General features: G+C 37.2%; 1 protein-coding gene across 1 annotated transcript in view; it reads left to right on the forward strand.

The window, feature by feature from the left end:
• Positions 1–287: 287 nt before the first annotated feature.
• ZNF782 (zinc finger protein 782) overlaps positions 288–24,307 on the forward strand; it is a 50,605-nt gene continuing 26,585 nt past the window's right edge. The window contains exons 1-4 of the mRNA XM_060101451.1: positions 288–355; positions 1,944–2,038; positions 2,568–2,618; positions 8,855–8,981. Of these exons, the coding sequence (XP_059957434.1) occupies positions 2,604–2,618; positions 8,855–8,981 (142 nt within the window). The 5' untranslated portion in view covers positions 288–355; positions 1,944–2,038; positions 2,568–2,603. The remainder of the gene's footprint in view (positions 356–1,943; positions 2,039–2,567; positions 2,619–8,854; positions 8,982–24,307) is intronic.

A 24,307-nucleotide genomic window follows, 5' to 3' on the forward strand; every position in this document is an offset into this window, starting at 1 on the left:
TCAATTGGGAGCCAATAGAGGACCACCCTTTGCATCTGGCATTTAAGTTGATATTTAACCCGTTCTCTTCAGGATCCTTGAGAGGCTGGGCAGGATACTTGTAAGACGTCGCCCTTCAGCTTTCTAAAATGCGTAAACGCCTAAAGAGTGACTGCAGCAGTGGACGCGGACGTCTATGGGAAATGTAGTCTTGAATCCTTCTGTTTTACCGCGCGGCCCTCTGGGAAGGGGATTCTGGGCTGCTTCTGCGCGTGTGCGGCTGTATCCCCGCCTCTTTTTTCGTTTTCTCTGGACTTCAGGGAAGAGGTTTGGGAAGCTGGGAGTCAGCTCGGAAAGTGAAGGGTGCGCACCTGGGGTGAGAGTGCGGGGGCACCAGCTGAGAGGGGTGCATTTGTGCCTAGGGATGGAAGCGGAAAATCTTTGGGACTCCCTCCCACCAACGCCAGTGTATGCGCCCGGGCGGGCCCTCAGCCTGGGGGAGGCCGGTAGGGGGTGACCCCGGCCCTCGGCCTCCCCGGGTGCAGGTCGGGCTGGTCCGGTTAAGAGCAGGTGCTCAGTGTAGGCCTGGGTGTGTGGGGACCGTGTGCTTGGCCCCGCCTGCAGCCCGACAGGGGAAGAAAAGCCCATGTCGGCGGCAGGGGGCAAAGTGAATTTATAGTGCTGACGGTGGCCAGGGGTCTGCGATGAGAGCCCCTGGAGCAGAAGGGCCCGGTAAATTACAGGTCTGTCACCTGTAAGCAGGGTTACAGAAGGAACCTGGGTAAGAGGTATTTTATATGAAAATGATACTAATGATGACTGTTTCGTGGCGTTGTTTTGAAACTTAGATCTAAGTCATCACTTGTAAAGCATTTAGACGAGTGCCAGATACTGAGCACTGAGTAAGTGACAACTCCTATTATAGTTGGAAGACACTTTATTCTTTTCATTGGATGGCTTTATGTTATCTCACTAACACTTTAACAAAAACCGAGGCTCAGGTTGGTGGAACGGTGTGGTCAGGTCGCAAGCTAGTAGTGAGGGAGTTTAGATTCAAGGGCAGGTGTGCTTTACTTACAACCTCAGGCTTTGTCTAAATATCACACCTACCTAATACCGACATTGTAGCCTTCAGGGCACTTAGCAAAGAGGCCTGTCCCTGGTTCCCAGAAGTATAAGGGAAAGTGAATGTAGATGGAATCCTACCATGTGTCAAAATTTATTCTGGGATTTCTAGTGTCTCTTCAGGTCACTTGGGGCAGACAGAGGTCCCTGGTCCCTTCTGCATTGTCAGGTTGTCTGTCTTTTAAGTCTGGTATTATAATGAATTCCAAGAATTAGGCTTTTGCTCCTAAAATGAATTGTGTCTTGGATCCACGTCCCAGTTACCTTGAAACAAAGTGACCCTTGTGAAGTAGGAAGCAGGGAGTCTCTGTTAACAGGGAGTCTCTGTTAACAGGAGTCTTACCTGGAAGAGAGCACCCCTATGACCTTAGACCTCGTTCCAGAGCCTCAGAGCAGAGACAGAAGAGCCCAGAAAGGAGCAGATCCTAGATTTGCAAGATCAGAAGCTGTTCTTAATCTCCCTGCCCAGAGTGAGCCAATCTTGGTGATGACCCCACCTCCAGAAGCCACCAGACTATGTGACAGTGGGGGGTTTGGGCCAGCCTTGAGAAGAGCAAGGTGAGCTGAACTGGTCCAGGGGCAGGCTGTTCAGGAAAGGCCATTTTGTTGGAGAGCTTGTGAGGGTGAGGTCTGGGGTTAAGGGATAACCAGGCAGAGGGAGGAGATGCTGTCTCCACTCCCCTTAAATGCCCCCCCCCCAAAGATGCTGTGTTGCTGTCACATGTGTCTGTCACCACATGTGACACTAGTGATATGCCGACCTCACAGGTTCCCAGAATGATGATATGTGAAGGGTTTTCCAAGGTCATCTATTTCTAACTCTCTTGAAATCTTTAAAGACATCAGGCCTGAAAAGTTCAGTGACTTGTCCAGGGAAACCCAGTTTGTTTGTGACAGAATCAGGAGGAAAACAGTGCACTTCGCCCTCTCACAGGTAGGTCACCAAAAGGGCCTTTTGACAAATATATCACGGCTGAAAGGATTAAAATTTCCTGCCTTAAGGCATCCCATCTCTTTTATTAGGCTTTCTGTAGATTGTTTATACCAGCGGGTAAATAATATTAATAAGAAAAATAGATAAATGGTGCATACTGAGTATTGTTCTCCTAAGTTAATTTTAATGAAAGTATAGTGTCTTATCCTTTGGTGTATTTAATTCAGCTAATCTTCTGTTGTTTTTATTTACTTGTGTTAGGACACATGCATTATTTTTAAAATGATTGAGAAAAGTTTACATTCACTCAGTTAAAAACTGCAGATTTAATCCTCATGGTCATCTCAGAGTCACACAAAGACAGGTGGTGCCACCTGTACGTGATCACTCTAGTGCCTTTTCAAGGCCAAGAGGGCCCTATGCCTATAAGGAAGATGATCCCCAACTGGGGTGCTGACATTTTGGGGGGTGAATCTAGGAGCTATAAGACAGGTTATGTCTCATGACACCCATCTTTCTGTCCCCTCAGCTGAACCACGATTCTCTACTCTCCCAAGAGCAGAAAATGAACATACCTCAGGTGAGCTCTTTATTCTTTCCTCATTTTGCATTTTTATGGATTTATAAGGTTAAGAAGCATCCATGCATTAAATGGAAAAGGAGAAATAAAAATAGATCAAGTCAATCTTGAGGGATAATATACACTATTTTACTATTAATTGTGATGTTTGCTGTCAGCTTCTGGTAGGTTACCTTTGTCAGGGTAAGAAGGTTGCTTCCAGGTATCAGTTTGCTAAGATTTCACATTAGTCATGAATGTGCATTAAATTACATTGATTACATTTTGTGTATCTATTGGAGCAAAGCTATAGCTTATTTCCTTTAATCTATATATACTATAAACAGTATAATGGATTTTCTAATGTTAACTTAAATCCCTGTGTAGACCCTAATTGCTAATAAGTGTGGTAAGTTGCTTCTTACATATCTTCCTAGGACTTTTTGCTAATACTGTATTTAGGATTTTTATTTTTGTATCCACAACTTGTATTAGACTATACTTTCTTGTTTCTGTGTCCAATTATGGTATCATGGTCATAGTCTCATAAAAGAAAATGGGACATTTTCCTGCTCCTTTTCTTTAATAATAATTTAGATAAGAAAATTGTGTTACATGTAGATTTTGTGAAACTCACCTATAAATTAGGGCCTTATGAAGACTTTTTGCATGAAGATTTTGATTAATTTATTGGTCATAAGTCTATGATGGATTTGTATTTTTTTTAGTGTAACTTTCCTCATTACATTTTCATAGAAAATTGTTCATTTTTATTTATTTATTTTTAAATTTTGGCTGCGAAGGGTCTTAGTTGTGACACGCTGGATCTTTGTTGTGGCATGCAGGATCTTTAGTTGTGGTATGCGGACTCTTAGTTGTGGCATGCAGAGTCTTAGTTGCGGCATGCATACGGGATCTAGTTCCCCAACCAGGGATCGAACCTGGGCCCCCTGCATTGGGAGCGCAGAGTCTTACCCACTAGACCACCAGTGAAGTCCCTATTTATGTTTTTAAACGTATTTTCATGAGCTTGTTGATAGTATTCTCTTAGGATTTCAAAATCTTTGTTATACCAATAATTTCCTTTTTTGATCAACTTTAAAATTTTATTTCAGTATAAAGCTTGCCAATCAGAGAAGGACAAAGTTTGTTCTCGTTGGCCCAATCTAAAACTAAGAATTTCTGTGTCTGAGGGTCTTAGTATCTGTGCTGGCAGAATAGAATAGAGGAATTGGGAGTAGAGAAACGTGCGTTTGCCATGTTTGTGCTTTCTACCTTTGCATACCCAACTGTCAGCACCATTTGTTGACAAGAATATCCTTTCTCCATTGAATTGCATTGGCACCTCTGAGGGAAATCAACTAGCAACCTATGTTTGGGTCTGTTTCTGGATTCTCTTCACTTGTTTTTTTTTATTTTTTAAAAAACTTTATTGAAGTATAGTTGATTTACAATGTTGTGTTAATTTCTGCTGTACAGCAAAGTGACACAGTTAAACATATATATACATTCTTTTTTGTATTTTCATTATGGTTTATCACAGGATATTGAATATAGTACCCTGTGCTATACAGTAGGACCTTGTTATTTATCCATCCTATATATAAAGCTTGCATCTGCTAATCTCAAACTCCCAATCCTTCCGTCCCCCCCCCACCCCTCCTCCCCCTTGGCAACCACAAGTCTATTCTCTATATCTATTTGGACTCTGTTAACATCTGATGACCTTAATCCTTTTGCTACTACCACGTTGCCTTGATGAGTGTCTCTTTATAGTAACTCTTTACAATCAGATAATATGTGTCTTCCAACTTGGTTCTTTTTTAGGAGTGTTTTGGAGATTCTAGGTACTTTGCTTCTCTATAGAAAGTTTTGAAAATTGGCTTGTCTAGCTCAGGAAAGCCTGCTGAGATTTTGATTTTGACTGCAGTGACTCTATAGAATCTGTAATATAGATCAATTTGGGGAGAATTAACACCTTGATCAAAATGTCTTCCAATACCTTAACACATTACCTCTCACAATGCGGGGGTTTTGAGGACTTTCATTTTTATTCTTTTGAATCAAAAGGATAATTTTCACTTACAGTTTAAAATAATAACTCTACATTTTGAAGATAAACTCTAGTGGGGTAGTAGTGAAAGCAGGAACAATATAGGAGGCTATTTCTGTAATCCTAGCAATAAATGATGATCATTTAAGGGTGTTAGTTGCTTTCAAGTGGTCAGATTCTGGAGGTAATTCAAGGTAGAGCCAACAGTCTAGGAGTGTGTTTTTCTTCTCCACAACCTTACAAATAGAGTGTGCCATCAAACTTTTTGAATTTTTACTAATGTGATTAAAAATGATAACTCAAGTTTAGTTTTACAAGCTTTCCTCTTCTCATGAGTGAGTTGGAACATCTTTTTTGTTTGAATTCATCTATATTTCTTTTTTATTGAACTGTTTATTTCTTACTGTTTTCCTGTTGTTGTGCTGATTTTAATTAATATATCCAGTATATCTTTATAGCCATTTTTCAGTGATATAAATTGCACAATTTTCCTAGTTTTTCATATTTTTGCCTTGCTCATGTTTTTTTTATTTTTGCCAAAAGGCATTTGGTTTTTGTCTTTAACTGTGGTGAACTTTTTTTGGCATTTAAAAAAATGTATTGAAATATAGTTGATTTACAATGTTGTGTTAATTTCAGGTATACAGCAAAGTGATTCAGTTATACAAATGTATATACATATATATATACAGTATATATATTCTTTATCAGTTTCTTTTCCATTATAGGTTATTACAAGATATTGAGTATAGCTCCCTGTGCTATACAGTAGGTCCTTGTTGGTTATCTATTTTATATATTGTGGTGTGTATATGTTAATCCCAAATTCCTAATTTATCCCTCCCGCCCTTTGCCATTTGATAACCATAAGTTGTTTTCTACGTCTATGAGTTTATATCTCTTCTGGAAGTAAGTTCATTTGTATCATCTTTTTAGATTACACATATAAGTGATATCATGTAATATTTGTCTTTCTTTTTCTTATTATGATAATCTCTAGGTCCATCCATGTCGCTGCAAATGGCATGATTTCATTCTTTTTTGTGGCTGAGTAATATTCCATTACATATATATAGATACATGTAGATATATATACATCACATCTTTGTCCATTCATCGATTGATGGAAATTTAGGTTGCTTCCATGTCTTGGCTATTGTAAAATGCTGCAATGAACATTGGGGTGCATGTATCTTTTTGAAGTATGGTTTTCTCCAGATATATGCCCAGGATTGGGATTGCAAGATCATATGGTAGCTCTATTTTTAGTTTTTTAAGGAACCTCCGTACTGTTCTCCATAGTGGCTGCACCAATTTACATTCCCACCAACAGTGTAGAAGGGTTCCCTTTTCTCTACACCCTCTCCAGCATTAGTGATTTGTAGATATTTTGATGATAGCTATTCTGACTGTTGTGAGGTGATACCTCATTGTAGTTTTGATTTGCATTTCTCTAATAATTAGTGATATTGAGCATCTTTTCATATGCCTGTTAGCCATCTGTATGTCTTATTTGGAGAAATGTCTGTTTAGGTCTTCTGCCCATTTTTTGATTAGGTTGTTTGGTTTGAGATGTTTGTATATTTTGGAAATTAATCCCTTGTCAGTAGCATCATTTGCAAATATTTTCTTGCATTTTGTTCATGGTTTCCTATGCTGTGCAAAAGCTCTTAAGTTTAGTTAGGTCCCATTTGTTTATTTTTGTTTTTATTTCCATTACTGTAGGAGACAGATCCAGAAAAATATTGCTGTGATTTATGTCAAAGAGTGTTCTGCCTGTGTTTTCCTCTAGGAGTTTTATAGTATTTGGTCTTACATTTAGATCTTTAATTCATTTTATTTTTGTGTATGGTGTTAGAGAATGTTCTAATTTCATTATTTTACATGTAGCTGTCCAATTTTCCCAGCACCACTTGTTAAAGAGACTGTCTTTTCTCCCTTGTATATTCTTGCCTCCTTTGTCATAGATTAGTTGACCATAGGTGTGTGGGTTTATTTCTGGGCTGTCTATCCTGTTCCATTGATCTGTATGTCTGTTTTTGTGCCAGTATCATAGTGTTTTGACGACGGTAGTTTTGTAGTATAGTTTGAAGTCAGGGAGCATGATACCTCCAGCTCAGTTCTTCTTTCTCAAAATTGCTTTGGCTATTCAGGGTCTTTCGAAGGCATTTGATTTTTATGTTGTCAAGTTTAGCAGTTTTTTCTTTTATGCTTCCTGGGTTTTTAGTCATAGTTGGGCATTTCCCACTCTGACCTTATAAACGAATTGCTCTGTGTAGTCTTTTAGAGTATGATTTTATTTTTTACAGTTAGATCTCAAATACATTTTAATTTTATCCTGCTCTGTGGTGTGAGATATAGATCAGTCTTTTCCCAGATGGCTATCTAGTTATTCCGAAGACATTTGTATCTAGCCATTTCTCACTCATTTAAATGATGTCATCTGTATTCAAATAGGAAATTGACTCTGTTTATCATTTCTCCTACTACACAGTTTCTTCAATTTAAGCTTGGACGTCTTTCTGGGCTTTCAACAGTGCCCTGCTCCTTTTGCCCACTTCTACATTTATATTAGATTGTGGGCAATATTGTTCTATTTTTTTTTTATCAATACTATCTTACCCTCTATCTTCCAGAATTTGTTCAAAATTCAGGCCTTGTGCTGGGACGTTTCTCTGAATTCCTCTTTTGTCATACTTTTATAGCTATGAAAGCTTTTTATTTTACCTGAATGTGTTTTTGGAGGCAGGGGATGTAAATGTGTGTGTTCAGTTTATTCCCTTGAACTAGAGAAATAATTTTTGCTTGTAATTCTCTCGTCTCTTAATTTCTGGTACTCTAATCTTTCTGTTTTCTCTTTCTACCACTTAGAAATTCTTTCTCAGCCTTCCTGGCCTATCTTTCTACCTGCCTTTTAAATTTTGCTATTCCCTTGAATTTTGTACTTGCTCCTTTTCTTTCCTAAAGTTTCTATGTTCTTTCTGAACCAGCCCTTTTTCCCTGATGACTTAAGTTACCATCTTAATGACTGGCTCCTAGATCCTTATTTTCATTTTAGATTTCCCTTCTCTGTTCCAGAATCTTGCAGCCAATGATGAAATAAATAATTCCATCTGTATGTTCCACGGGTGTTTTGAGTGCAGTTGAACAACATCTGCTCACTGTGACCCAGCCTCTGATTCTTACTTATTCTTCCAGTCTCTGTGTATGGCATCAGCATCTACCCACTTGCTTGTGCAGCATCTCTGTGTATTAATTTCCCATTCTTTATCTCTGTTGCTTTGCCTTAGTATAGGTCATCTCTTAAACTGGGTATTTTGTTTTGTTGCTGAAGGTATTGTCCACTATTCATATAGAACAATGGTTCCTAACTAGGGGTGATTTTGCTTCCCAGGAGACATTTGGAAGTATTTGGAGATATTTTTGATTGTCATGACTGGGAATGCTGTTGGTACCTAATCAGTAGAAAACAGGGATACTGGTAAATATCCTAAAATACACAGGACAGTCTTCCACAAAAATAGCATTATCTGGCCCAGAGTGTCAGTAGTGCCAAATTGAAGATACCCTGCTATAGAGCAAAGGCAGAGTTAGTCATCTTTTATAGCATTTTGTTTTAAACTCTAAACAGTAAAAATATATATGGAGAAAACCATGGTTTGCAAGTATACATGCACCCCAGTGTTCATTGCAGCATTGTTTACAATAGCCAAGGCATGGAAGCAACCTAAATGTCCATCAACAGATGAACTGATAAAGAAGATGTGGTATATATATACAATGGAATATTACTCAGCCATTAAAAAGAATGAAATAATGCCATTTGCAGCAACATGGTTGGAAAGGTGGGGAGGGAGGGATAAATTGGGAGTTTGGTATTGACATATACACACTAGTATATTTAAAATAGATAACCAACAAGAACCTACTGTGTAGCACAGGGAACTTTGCTCAATATTCTGTAATAACATAAATGGGAAAGGAATTTGAAAAAGAATAGATATATGTATATGCATAACTGAATCACTTTGCTGCACACATGAAACTAATACAGCATTGTAAATCAACTATAGTCCACTATAAAATAAAAATTAAAAAAATAAAAATTAAATAAACAGTAAACATAGTAGGAGTTAGTTTTCAAAAATATTTTCCATGTCCCAATTCTGAACCCTCAGTTTGATTAGAAATATGTTGTTAACAGGCATCAGTGTCATTCAAGGACGTGACTGTAGAGTTCACCCAGGAGGAGTGGTGGCAGATGGACTCTGCTCAGAGGACCCTGTACAGAGATGTGATGTTGGAGAACTACAGCCACCTCGTCTCAGTGGGTGAGCAGACCTTACCATGTGACTTCCTCGGGAATGCAAATTCAGTTTTTTCTCTTTTTAAATGTTAATCACTTTTGTTGATGAACATTAAATGGAAAATTTAGCACTTTTCAGTGTACAAGTCAATAGGTTTTAAAAGATTATACAGTAGATTACCATCATCAAAATCATGATTTGGAATATTTTCATCATCCCCCCCAAAATTCCTTGTACCCCTTTGCAGTGAGTCCCCTCCTTTCATTCCTACTTCTCAGACCCCAAGCAATCACTGATCTGTTTTCTATTTCAATAGCTTTTCCTTTTTTTGAATTTTATATAAATGAATTCGTAAACTATATACTGTGTTTTGTCTGGCTTCTTTCATTTAGCATGATGCTTTTGAGACTCATGTGTGTGTGTGTGTGTGTGTGTGTGTGTGTGTGTGTGTATCACAGGTTTATTCTTTTTATCCTTAGTAGAATTCCTTTGTGTGCATATACCGCAGTTTGTTATCCTTTCAGTTCATAGACACATGGGTGTTTTTCCAGTTTGGGGCTGTTGTGAAAAAGCTTCTATGAACATTCACATATAAGTCTTTGTGTCAATATGTTTTCATTTCTTGTGTAAATACCTAGGAGTGGGCTTACTGGGTCTTCTGGTAAGTTTATATGTAACTTATTCAGAAAGTGCCAAATGTTCCCAAGTTGGGTCTACTGTTTTTCATGCCTATAAGCAATGTCTGAGAGTTATCATTGCTCTTTGATTACCAACATTTCTTGTTGCATCTTATTGGATTTTAATTTGCATTTCTCTGGTAATTAACAATGTTGAACTTCTTTTCATGTGCTTTTTAACCATTCATAATCTCCTTTAATGAAGTGTCTCATGAAATCTTTTGCCCATTTTTTGGTATAGTTTTTTGGTTTGCATCTTATTGTTGAGTTGAAGGAGTTTAGATCTTTATCAGATATATGTTTTGCAAATGTTGTATTCTCCAGCTCTGGCTTGCCTTTTTAAGAAGAAAATGTTTTCAGATTGTTTTTGGTTTGAATATATACTTTAAAAATTTTTATATAACATAATTAAGATTCACAGGATTTAGCATAGTTGTATTCTTCACAAGTTTCCCCTAATGGTTATATCTTAGGTAACTATAATATACTCTCAACACAAGGAAATAGGCATTGGTACAATGTATGTGAATAGCTCTGTGCCATTTTCTTTACCTTATTTTTTTATGGAAGTATATAGTTGATTTAGAATATCATGTTAGTTTCAGGTATACAGTGAAGTATATATATATATATTCTTTTTCATATTCTTTTCCCTGATAGGTTATTACAAAATATCGAGTATAGTTCTCAGTGCTATTATAGAGTAGTAGGTCCTTGCTGGTTATCTCTTTTATACATAGGGGTGTATATATGTTAATCCCAAACTCCTAATTTATCCCTCTCCCCTTTGGTAACCATAAATTTATTTGCTATGTCTTTGAGTCTGTTTCTGTTTTGAAATACGTTCATTTGTATCTTTTATTTTTTGATTCCACATATAAGCAATATCATATGATTTTTTTTTCTCTGTCTGGCTTCACTTAGCATGATAATCTCTAGGCCCATCCATGTAGCTGCAAAGGCATTATTTCATTCTTTTTTATGACTCAGTAATATTCCATTGGGGGTGTGTGGTGTGTGTGTGTGTGTGTGGTATACCACAACTTCTTTATCCATTCATCTGCTGCAGTGAACACTGGGGTGCATGTATCTTTTTGAAATATGGTTTTCTCTGGATATATGCCCAGGATTGGGATTGCAAGATCATATGGTAGCTCTATTTTTAGTCTTTTAAGGAACCTCCATACTGTTCTCCATAGTGGCTGCACCAATTTACATGCCCACCAACAGTGCAAGAGGGTTCCCTTTTCTCCACACCCTCTCCAGCATTTGTGATTTGTAGATGTTTTGATGATAGCCATTCTGACTGGTGTGAGATGATACCTCATTGTAGTTTTGATTTGCATTTCTCTAATAATTAGTGATATTGAGCATCTTTTCATATGCCTGTTGCCATCTGTATGTTTTCTTTGGAGAAATGTCTGTTTAGGTCTTCTGCCCATTTTTTGATTAGGTTGTTTGGGTTTTTCTTGTTATTGAGTTGTATATATTTTGGAAATTAATCCCTTGTCAGTAGCATCATTTGCAAATATTTTCTCGCAGTCTGTAGGTTGTCTTTTCATTTTGTTTATGGTTTCCTATGCTGTGCAAAAGCTCTTAAGTTTAGTTAGGTCCCACTTGTTTATTTTTGTTTTTATTTCCATTACTGTAGGAGACAGATCCAGAAAAATATTGCTGTGATTTATGTCAAAGAGTGTTCTGCCTGTGTTTTCCTCTAGGAGTTTTATAGTATCTGGTCTTATATTTAGATCTTTAATTCATTTTATTTTTGTATATGGTGTTAGAGAATGTTCTAATTTCATTATTTTACATGTAGCTGTCCAATTTTCCCAGCACCACTTGTTAAAGAGACTGTCTTTTCTCCCTTGTATATTCTTGCCTCCTTTGTCATAGATTAGTTGACCATAGGTGTGTGGGTTTATTTCTGGGCTGTCTATCCTGTTCCATTGATCTGTATGTCTGTTTTTGTGCCAGTATCATAGTGTTTTGACGACGGTAGTTTTGTAGTATAGTTTGAAGTCAGGGAGCATGATACCTCCAGCTCAGTTCTTCTTTCTCAAAATGCTGGTGTGTTTGACATTGTCCCAGAGATCTCTTAAACTCATTGTTTTTCATCCTTTTTTACTTTTTATGTTCTGCAGCAGTGATTTCCACCACTCTGTCTTCTAGCTCACTGATTCATTCTTCTACCTCATTTATTCTATTAATTCCTAATTGTGTATTTTTTATTTCAGTTATTATATTCTTCTACTGTCTTTGGTTGTTCTTTATATTTTCTAACTGTCGGCTAAAAATTTCTTATAACTTCTCACTCTGTGTGTCCATTCTTTTTTTTTTTTTTTTTTTTTTTTGCGGTATGCGGGCCTCTCACTGTTGTGGCCTCCCCCGTCGCGGAGCACAGGCTCCGGACGCGCAGGCTCCGGACGCGCAGGCTCAGCGGCCATGGCTCACGGGCCCAGCCGCTCCGCGGCATATGGGATCCTCCCAGACCGGGGCACGAACCCGTATCCCCTGCATCGGCAGGCGGACTCTCAACCACTTGCACCACCAGGGAGGCCCTCTGTGTGTCCATTCTTTTCCTTCCTTCTGGGATCATCTTTATGATCATTATTCTGAACTCTTACACAGGTAAATTGGCTATCTCCACTTCACTAAGTTGTTCTTCTGGGGTTTTATCTTGTTCTTTCATCTGGGAAATATTCCTTTGCCATCTCATTTTGTTTAAATTAATACTTGTATTTTTATGAATGTAGTAGCTTAGTTATGTTTTCGACCTTGGATAAGTGGGCCTCTGTAGGGGATGTCCTATGTGTCCCAGCAGTACACTCCCCTCTCATCACCCAAAGGCTGGGACCAGCTGATCCCAGGGTAGGTTCTGACCTGTGTTTATGGACTCAGTTCTGCAGGCTGCAGGATCATAATTTCCTTGCTTCTCCCTGGAAGGTGAGGTTTGTCTAGAACCTTGTGTGGGCTTCCTGGCAGGAGCGTCTGGTGCCTGCCCACTGGTGAGTGGAGCTGGGTCTTGGCCCTCTGGTGGGCAGGACCATGTCAAGGGCTGTGTCTAGAGGTGACTGTGGGCTCGAGAAGTCTTTAGACAGCCTATCTGCTGATGGATGGGGCTTATTCCCCCCCTTGTTAGTTAGGTGTCTGGCCTGAGGCGTCCCAGCACTGGAACTTACAGGCTGTTGGGAAGAGCCAGGTCTTGATGCTAAGGACCCAAAATGTCTGCCTCCAGCCAGAGTTCATGTATGTCCCTGCTATGTCTGCCACCAGCTTTTATGACCCCAGAGAGAGCCACAGCCTCCCTAAGAGACCCTCCAAAACCAGCAGGTATGTCTGGCCCAGGCTCCTATGGTCACTACTTTTGCCTTGGGACCTGGTGTGCACAGGACTTTGTGTGTGCCCTCCAAGAGTGGAGTCTCTGTTTTCCCCAATCCTGTGGTGCTCTTGCAGTCAAGCCCCACTGGCCTTCATAGCCAAATGCTCTGTGGGCTCCTCCTCCCGATGCCGGACCCCTAGGCTGGGGAGCCTGGAATGGGGCTCAGAGCTCTCACTCCTGTGGGAGAACTTCTGCTATATAATTATTCTCGTTTGTGCGTCACCCACCTGGGTGATATGGGATTCGATTATATTGTGAGTGTGCCCCTGCTACCATCTCAAGGTTTCTTCTTTGTCTTTGGATGTAGATTTTTTCTTTTTCTTGTAGATTCCAGTCTTTTTTTTTTTATCAATGGTTATTCAGCAGTTAGTTGTGATTTTGGTGTGCTGTGCCATTTTATCGTATGTGGAGATTCGTGTAACCACCACCACAATCCAGATACAGAACTAACTATTCCATCACCACAATGATTTCTTTCATGCTACCTCTTTATTTTCATACCCATCCCCTCTCCCACACTATGCCTAATCTCTGCTAAATATTAATCTGTTCATCTCTATAATTTTGTAATTTCCAGAATATTATATACATGGAATCATACAGTATTTGATATATTGAGATTGAGATCCGCCCAAGTTGTAGTGTGTAGATAGTTTATTTCTTCTTTTACTACAATGGTATTCCAGTCTATAAATGAATGTATTATAATTTGTTTAGTCATTCACCTATTAAAGGACATTTCGGTTGTTAATTTTTGGCTATTATAAATAAAGATGCTATGAACATTCATGTTCAGATTTTTGTGTAAAATAAATTATTATTTCTCGGGGATAAATGCCCAGGAGTGTGATTGGAGCTGTATGGTAAGTATGTGTTTTGTTCTTTAAGAGACTGTCAAACTCTGTTATCAAAAAGACCACGAATAACAAATGTTGGCAAGCATGTGGAGAAAAGGGAACCTTTGTATGCTATTGGTGGGAATATAAATTGGTGCAGCTGCATACTAGAAAACAGTATGGAGGCTCCTCTAAAAGCTAAAGATAGAACTACTATATGATCCAGCAATTCCACTACTGGGTATATATCCAAAGGAAATTAAAACACTTTAATTCAAAAAGATACATGCACCCCAATCAATGTTCACAGCAGCATTATTTACAACAGCCAAGATTTGGAAGCTACCTAAGTGTCCATCAACAGATGAATGGATAAAGATGTGGTATAGATACACAATGGAATATTTACTCAGCCATAAAAAAAGAATGAAATTTTTCTATTTGCAACAACATAGATGGACTTGGAGAGTATTATGCTTAGTGAAATAAGTCAGACAGAGAAAGACAAATACTGTATGATATCACTTACATGTGGAATCTGAAAAATAAGACAAACTAGTGAAGATAACAAAAAAGAAACAGACTCACAGAGGGAACGAACTAGTGGCTACCAGTGGGGAGAGGGGTAAGATAGGGGTAGGGGATTAAGAGGTACAAACTACTATGTATAAAATAAGCTACAAGGATATATTGTACAACACAGGGAATATAGCCAATATTTTATAATAACTATAAATGGAGTGTAACCTTTAAATATTGTGAATCACTATGTTGTACACCTGAAACTTACATAATCTGTAAATCAACTATACCTTAATTTAAAAAAAACAGAAACTGCCCAGAATGGCTGTACCATTTTGCATTTCCACCAACAGTTTGTGAGAAATCCAGTTATTGATACTTTCTATCCTTCCTAGTACTTGGTATTGTTACTATTTTTTATATTAGTGGTTATAATAGGTGTATAGTAATATCTCATCTTGGCCTTAACTTGCATTTCCTTAATGGCTAGTGATGTTAAATATTTTTTCATGTGTTCATGTGCCATCTATATATTCTTAAATAGTAAATGTTCATGGCTTTTGCATATTTTTTTCTACCTTTATTGAGGTATAATGACAAATAAAAATTTTATATATCTAAGGTATAAGACTTTTTTTATATATGTATACATTGTGAAATAATGGCCACAATCAAACTAATTAACATACCCATCATTTGACATAGCTCCCTTTTTTTGGAGGTGGGGAGTGGGGCTTGTGAGTACATTTAAGATCAACTCTCTCGGCAAATTTCAAGTATACGGTATAATATTGTTAACTACAGTCACATTTGTATATTAGATCTCCATAGCTTATTCATCTCTGGTTAATTGACCTTTGTACCCCTTGACCAACATCTTCCCGTTCCCTAGCTTGCCAGCCTGTTTAAACCAACCTTCTACTGTCTGTTTCTATGAGTTTGACTGTTTTGAATTCCACTGAGATCATGCAGTATTTGTCTTTCTGTTTCTGGCTTATTTCACTTAGCATAATGCCCTCTAGTTTTATTCATGTTGGGGCAAATGTCAGGATTTCCTTCCTTATGTGGCTGAATAATATTCTATTGTGTGTCGATATACCACATCTTCTTTAATCATTCATCTGCCAATAGACATTTTTAGATTGTTTCCATATCTTGGGTATTTTGAATAATGCCGCAGTAAAAACAGATTGCAGATATCTCTTCAAGATCCTGATTTCACTGACTTTGGATATATACCCAGAAGTGGAATTGCTGGCTTATAAGGTAGTTCTGTTTTTAGTTTTTTGAAGAAACTCTATTGTTTTGCATAATGGCTGTACCAATTTACATTCCCACCAACAGTGTACAAGGGTTCTGTTTTCTCCACATCCACAGCAACACTTACCTTTTGTCTTTTTGATAATCACCATTCTCTAACAGCTGTGAGATGATACCTCACTGTGGTTTTGATTTGCATTTTCCTGATGATTAGTGACGTTGAACACATTTTCATTTTCCTATTAGCCATTTGTATAGCTTCTTTTGAGAAATGTCAACTCAGGTCCCTTGCCCATTTTTATTTGCTTTTTTGCTATTGAGTTGTATGACTTCCTTATATATTTTGAATATTTACTCCTTATAATTATTATTATAATTTGCAAATATTTTCACCCATTCTTTGAGTTACCTTTTTCATTCTGCTGATTATTTCCTTCTCTGTCCAGAAGCTTTTCTGTTTGATGTAGTCTCACTTGTCTATTTTTGCCTTTGTTGTCTGTGCTTTTGTTGTCTTGTAACAACCACTGCCAAGACTGACGTCAAGGAGCATTTTTCCTATGTTTTCTTCTAGGAGTTTTATGATTTTAGGTCTTCCATTTATGTCTTTAATCCATTTTGAGTTGATTTTTATGTACAGTGTTAGACAAGAGTCCAGATTAGACTTCTACATGTGGATGTCCAGTTTTCCCAGAATGACTTATTGAAGAGAGTGTTCCCCCATTTTGTGCTCTTAGCACTCTTGTTGAACACCAGTTGACTGTAGATGTTTGGATATGTTTCTGGGCTCTCTGTACTTTTCCATTGGTTTCTAAGTCTGTCTTTATGCCAGTGCCATACTGTTTTCACTACTGTAGCCTTATAGCATATATACTGAAGTAAGGAAGTGTGGTGCCTCCAGGATTGTTCTTCTTTCTTAAGATTGCTTTGGCAGTCTTGAGGGAAAAAAACAGAGCTGGAGGAATCAGACTCCCTGACTTCAGACTATACTACATAGCTACAGTAATCAAAACAACATGGTACTGGCACAAAAACAGAAACATAGATCAATGGAACAAGATAGAAAGCCCAGAGATAAACCCATGCACCTATGGTCAACTAATCTATGACAAAGGAGGCAAGGATATACAATGGAGAAAAGACAGTCTCTTCAATAAGTGGTGCTGGGAAAACTGAACAGCTACATGTAAAAGAATGAAATTGGAACACTCCCTAACACCATACACAAAAATAAACTCATAATGGATAAGAGACCTAAATGTAAGACCAGCCACTATAAAACTCTCAGAGGAAAACATAGGAAGAACACTCTTTGACATAAATCACAGCAAGATCTTTTTTGATCCACCTCGTAGAGTAATAGAAATAAAAACAAAAATAAACAAATGGGACCTAATGAAACTTCAAAGCTTTTGCACAGCAAAGGAAACCATAAACAAGATGAAAAGACAACCCTCAGAATGGAAGAAAATATTTGCAAACGAATCAACAGACAAAGGATTAATCTCCAAAATATATAAACAGCTCATGCAGCTCAATATTAAAAAAACAAACAACCCAACCCAAAAATGGGCAGAAGATCTAAATAGACATTTCTCCAAAGAAGACATACGGATGTCCAAGAAGCACATGAAAAGCTGCTCAACATCACTAATCATTAGAGAAATGCAAATCAAAACTACAATGAGGTATCACCTCACACCAGTTAGAATGGGCATCATCAGAAAATCTACAAACAACAAATGCTGGAGAGGGTGTGGAGAAAAGGGAACCCTCTTGCACTGTTGGTGGGAATGTAAATTGATACAGCCACTATGGAGAACAGTATGGAGTTTCCTTAAAAAACTAAAAATAGAATTACCATATGATCCAGCAATCCCACTACTGGGCATATACTCAGAGAAAACCATAATTTAAAAAGACACGTGCACCCCAATGTTCATTGCAGCTCTATTTACAATAGCCAGGTCACGGAAGCAACATAAATGCCCATCGACAGACGAATGGATAAGGAAGATGTGGTACACATATACAATGGAATATTACTCAGCCATAAAACGGAACGAAACTGGGTCATTTGTTGAGATGTGGATGGATCTAGATACTGTGATACAGAGTGAAGTAAGTCAGAAAGAGTAAAACAAGTATCGTATATTAACGCATATATGTGGAACCTAGAAAAATGGTACAGATGAACCGGTTTGCAGGGCAGAAATTGAGACACAGACGTAGAGAACAAATGTATGGACACCAAGGGGGGAAAGTGGCGGGGGGGTTGGGGTGGTGGTGTGATGAATTGGGTGATTGGGATTGACATGTATACACTGATGTGGATAAAACTGATGACTAATAAGAACCTGCTGTATAAAAAAATAAATAAAATAAAATTCAAAAAAATTAAAAAGAAAAAAAGATTGCTTTGGCTATCCAGGGTCTTTTGTGTTCCATATGAATTTTAGAATAGTTTTCTCTATTTCTATAAAGAATGCCACTGGGATTTTGATAAGTATTGCATTGAATCTACAGATTACTTTGCATCATATGGACATTTTAACAATATTTATTTCTTCAATTTTTAAACATGGGGTGTCTTTCCATTTATCTTCTTTAATTTCCTTCTTCAACATTTTATAATATTCAGTGTACAAGTCTCTGACCTCTTTGGTTAAGTTAATTCCCAAGTATTTTTTAATTTCCTTTTTGGATAATTCATTGTTGGTATAGAAACACAATTGATTTTTGTAGGTTGATTTTTGTATCCTCTAACTTTACAGAATTTATTTATTAGTTCTAACGTTTTTTTCAGTTGAGTCTTTTGGGTTTTCTACATATAGAATTTTGTCATCTGTAAACAGAGATATTTTTACTTCTTATTTTTTTATTTAGATGTCTTTTATTTCTTTTTCTTGTCTAATTGCCCTGGGTAGGAGTTCTAATGCTATGTTGAATACAAGTGAGAGTGGGCATTCTTGCCTTGTACTAGATCTTAGAGGAAAACTTTTAGTTTTCCCCCACTGGCTGTGGGCTTTTCATATGTAGCCTTTACTAGGTTGAAGAAATTGTCTTCTATACCTATTTTGTTGAGAATTTTAATCATGAATGGGTGTTGAACTTTGCCAAATGCTTTTTCTACATCTTTTGAGAACTTTTTTCTTTCATTTATTTAATGTGATGAAACACATGGATTGATTTGCATATAGTTAACCATCCTTGTGTCCCAAGGATAAATCCCACTTGTTTGTGGTTTAAGTTCTTTTAAATGTGCTGTTAAATTTAGTTTGCTAGTCTTTTGTTGAGCATTTTTGAATCTCTATTCATTAGGGATATTGGTGTATAGTTTTCTTGCCATGTCTTTCTCTGGTTTTAGAATCAGGGTGATGCTGACCTCATAAAATGTGTTTGGAAATGTTCCCTGTTCCTTTTTTAAAAAATTTAATTGGACTATGGTTGATTTACAATGTTGTGTTAGTTTCAGGTGTATAGCAAAGTGATTCAGTTATACATATACATATATTCATTCTTTTTCAGATTCTTTACCCAGATAGGTTATTACAGAATATTGAATAGAGTTCCCTGTACTATACAGTAGGTCCTTGCCCTATTCCATTTTTTAAAAGAGTTTAAGAAGGATTGGTATTAATTCCTTGAATGTTTGGTAGAATTCTACCATGAAGCCATCTGGCCCTGGACTTTTCTTTCTCAGGACGTTTTTGATTACTGATTAAGTTTTCTTATTTTTTTATAGGTCTGTTCAGGCTTTCTATTTCTTCATGACTCAGTTTTGACAGGTTGTATGTTTCTAGGTATTTATCCATTTCACCTCAGTTATCTAATTTGTTGGCCTAGGGGCAAGACAGGAATAAAGATGCAGACGTACTAGAGAATGGACTTGAGGATACGGGGAGGGGTAAGGGTAAGCTGGGACAAACTGAGAGAGTGGCATGGACATATATACAGTACCAAGTGTAAAATAGATAGCTAGTGGGAAGCAGCCGCATAGCACAGGGAGATCAGTTTGGTGCTTTGTGACCACGTAGGGGGTGGGAGGGAGGGAGACGCAAGAAGGAAGAGATATGGAGATATATATATATATATGTATAACTGGTTTACTTCGTTATAAAGCAGATACTAACACACCATTGTAAAGCAATTATACTACAATAAAGATGTTAAAGAAATCTGTTGGTGTAGTTGTTCGTAATAGTCCTATATGATCCTTTTTATTTCTGAGGCATCTGTTGTAATATCTCCTCTTTTCATTTTTTATTTTGTTTATTTGAATTTCTCTTTCTTACCCTTAGTCTAGCCTAAGGGTTTGTTGATTTTGTTTAGCTTTTCAGAAAAACAACTCTTAGTTTATATTGTTCTGTTCTCTATTTCTAATCTAATCTTTATTATTTTCTTCTTCCCACTAACTTTGGGCTTAGTTCTTTTTTCTAGTTCCTTGAGATTTAAAGTTAATTGTTTCTTTGATATGCTTCTTTTTTAATGTAGATGTTTATCACTATAAACTTTCTTCTTATACTGCTTTTGCTGCATCTCATACGTTTTAGTATATGTTTTTGTTTTTCTTAAGATACTCTAAAAATTCCCTTTTCATTTCCTTTTTGACCCAATATTTGTGCAAGAGTATGTTATTTAGTTTCCACATATTTGTGAATTTTCTTATTTTCTTGCTGTCATTGATATCTAGTTCAGAAAAGGTACTTAGAATGATTTCAGTCTTCTTAAGTTTGTTAAGACCTGTTTTGCGACCTAACATCTATCTTGCAGAATGACCCACGTATGCTTGAAAGAATGTGTATTTTTCTGTTGGGTGATGTTCTATATATATATATATATATTTATATATACATACATATATATATAAATATATATACACACACATACACACACATGCACACTCTAGAGTGGGTGTGCGTATGTTTATAATTGTTATATCTTCTGTGGAGTTTACCTTTTTATCATTATATGATGATCTCCTTTGTCTCTAGAGACAGTCTGTTTTGTCTGCTGTAGGTATAGCCACTTCTTTCTTTTTTCCTTTTTTTTTAATGTGTTGTTGGATTCTGTTTGCTAGTATTTTGTTGAGGATTTTTGCATCTATATTCATCAGTGATATTGATCTGTAATTTTCTTTTTTTGTAGTATCTTTGTCTGGTTTTGGTATCAGGGTGATGGTGACCTCATAGAATGAGTTTGGGAGTGTTCCTTCCTCCACAATTTTTGGGAAAAGTTTGAGAAGGATGGGTGTTAGCTCTTCTCTAAATGTTTGATAGAAATCACCTGTGAAGCCATCTGGTCCTGGACTTTTGTTTGTTGGAAGATTTTTCATCACAGTTTCAATTTCATTACTTGTGATTGGTCTGTTCATATTTTGTATTTCTTCCTGGTTCAGTGTTGGAAGGTTATACCTTTCTAAGAATTTGTCCATTTCTTCCAGATTGTCCATTTTATTGACACAGAGTTGCTTGTAGTAGTCTCTTAGGATGCTTTGTATTTCTGCGGTGTCTGTTGTAACTTCTCCTTTTTCGTTTCTAATTTTATTGATTTTAGTCCTCTCCCTCTTTTTCTTGATGAGTCTGGCTAATGGTTTATCAATTTTGTTTATCTTCTCAAAGAACCACCTTTTAGTTTTGTTGATCTTTGCTATTGTTTTCTTTCTTTGTTTCTATTTCATTTATTTCTGCTCTAATATTTATGATTTCTTTCCTTCTGCTAACTTTGGGTTTTGTTTGTTCATCTGTCTCTAGTTCATTTAGGTGTAAGGTTAGATTGTTTATTTGAGATTTTTCTTGTTTCTTGAGGTAGGCTTGTATAGCTATAAACTTCCCCCTTAGAACTGCTTTTGCTGCATCCCATAGGTTTTGGATCGTCGTGTTTTCATTGTCATTTGTCTCTAGGTATTTTTTAAATTTCTCTTTGATTTCTTCAGTTATCACTTGCTTATTTAGTAACGTATTGTTTAGCCTCCATGTCTTTGTGTTTTTTACGTTTTTTTCCCTGTAATTCATTTCTAATCTCATAGCGTTGTGGTCAGAAAAGATGCTTGATATGATTTCAATTTTCTTAAATTTACCGTGGCTTGATTTGTGACCCAAGATGTGATCTATCCTGGAGAATGTTCCATGCGCACTTGAGAAGAAAGTGTAATCTGCTGTTTTTGGATGGAATGTCCTATAAATATCAATTAAATCTATCTGGTCTATTGTGTCATTTAAAGCTTCTGTTTCCTTATGTATTCTCGTTTTGGATGATCTGTCCATTGGTGTAAGTGAGGTGTTAAAGTCCCCCACTATTATTGTGTTACTGTCGATTTCCTCTTTTATAGCTGTTAGCAGTTGCTTATGTATTCAGGTGCTCCCATGTTGGATCCATATATATTTATAATTGTTATATCTTCTTCTTGGATTGATCCTGTGATCATTATGTAGTGTCCTTCCTTGTCTCTTGTAACATTCTTTATTTTAAAGTCTATTTTATCTGTTATGAGTATTTTTACTCCAGCTTTCTTTTGATTTCCATTTGCATGGAATATCTTTTTCCATCCCCTCACTTTCAGTTTGTATGTGTCCCTAGGTCTGAAATGGGTCTCTTGTAGACAGCATATAAATAGTTTTTTGTTTGTTTGTTTGTTTTTTGTGGTACACGGGCCTCTCACTGTTGTGGCCTCTCCCATCCCAGAGCACAGGCTCCGGACGCGCAGGCTCAGTGGCCATGGCTCACGGGCCTAGCCGCTCTGCGGCATGTGGGATCCTCCCAGAACAGGGCAAGAGCGCTTATCCTCTGCATCAGCAGGTGGACTCTCAACCACTGCCCCACCAGGGAAGCCCGGGTCTTGTTTTTGTGTCCATTCAGCAAGTCTGTGTCTTTTGGTTGGAGCATTTAATCCATTCACGTTTAAGGTTATTATTGATATGTATGTTCCTATGACCATTTTCTTAATTGTTTTGGGTTTGTTTTTGTAGGTCCTTTTCTTCTCCTGTGTTTCCCACTTAGAGAAGTTCCTTTAGCATTTGTTGTAGAGCTGGTTTGGTGGTGCTGAATTCTCTTAGCTTCTGCTTCTCTGTAAAGCTTTTGATTTCTCCATCGAATCTGAAAGAGATCCTTGCCAGGTAGAGTAATCTTGGTTGTAGGTTCTTCCCTTTCATCACTTTTAGCATATCATGCCACTCCCTTCTGGCTTGTATAGTTTCTGCTGAGAAATCAGCTGTTAACCTTATGGGAGTTCCCTTGTATGTCATTTGTCATTTTTCCTTTGCTGCTTTCAATAATTTTTCTTTGTCTTTAATTTTTGCCAGTTTGATTACTATGTGTCTTGACGTGTTTCTCCTTGGGTTTATCCTGTATGGAACTCTCTGCACTTCCTGGACCTGGGTGGCTGTTTCCTTTCCCATATTAGGGAAGTTTTTGACTATAATCTCTTCAAATATTTACTCGAGTCCCTTCTCTCTCTCTTCTCCTTCTGGGATCCCTATAACGCAAATGTTGTTGCGTTTAATGTTGTCCCAGAGGTCTCTTAGGCTGTCTTCATTTCTCTTCATTTTTTTTTCTTTATTCTGTTCCTCAGCAGTGCATTCCACCATTCTGTCTTCCAGATCACTTATCCGTTCTTCTGCCTCAGTTATTCTGCTATTGATTCCTTCTAGTGTAGTTTTCATTTCAGTTACTGTATTGTTCATCTCTGTTTGTTTGTTCTTTAATTCTTCTAGGTCTTTGTTAAACATTTCTTGCATCTTCTCGATCTTTGCCTCCATTCTTTTTCCGAGGTCCTGTATCATCTTCACTATCATTATTCTGAATTCTTTTTCTGGAAGGTTGCCTATCTCTGCTTCATTTAGTTGTTTTTCTGGGGTTTTATCTTGTTCCTTCATCTGGTACATAGCCCTCTGCCTTTTCATCTTGTCTATCTTTCTGTGAATGTGGTTTTTGTTCCACAGGCTGCAGGATTGTAGTTCCTCTTCCTTCTGCTGTCTGCCCTCTGGTGGATGAGGCTATCTAAGAGACTTGTGCAAGTTTCCTGATGGGAGGGACTGGTTCTCTCCTTTCTTTTGGTTACCATTTCTGTGGAATAGCTGTTTCCATCCCTTCACTTTCAGCCTATATTTGTCTTTAAATTTAAAATGAGTCTCTTCTGGATAGCACATCTCTGAATCTTGTTTTTTATCCATTCAGGTAATCTTTGCCTTTGATTTGAGCATTTAATATATTTATATTTAAAGTCATTATTGATAAGTGAGGACTTACTGTTGCCATATTGTTCATTGTTTTCTATGTCTCTTGTAATTGTTTTGTCCCTCTCTTCCTTTCTTGCTGTCTTCCTTTATTATTTAATAATTTTTGTTGATTTGCTTTGATTCTTTTTCTCAGTATCTTTTGTGTATCTATTGTAGTTTTTTTCTTTGTTTTTGGTTAGCTTGACTTGTGCAAAAATATTTTGTAGTTATAACCATCTATTTTAAGTTGATAACGTCAGCTGCACCCAAAAACTCCACACTTCATGTTCTTGTAGTCAGAGTTTGCTTCTTTTTATATTACGGATCTATTATATAATCTTTATCTAATTTTTATCTTTTAATCTTTATATTATCATTAAAAGTAATTTAACTATTACAGTGCTACATTATTCTGTATTTATTTATTTGCCTTCATCAGTGAGACTATTTCGTGTTGCTCTTT

The sequence above is a fragment of the Mesoplodon densirostris genome, chromosome 6 (assembly GCF_025265405.1).
Source record: "Mesoplodon densirostris isolate mMesDen1 chromosome 6, mMesDen1 primary haplotype, whole genome shotgun sequence".
Lineage (NCBI taxonomy): Eukaryota > Metazoa > Chordata > Mammalia > Artiodactyla > Ziphiidae > Mesoplodon > Mesoplodon densirostris.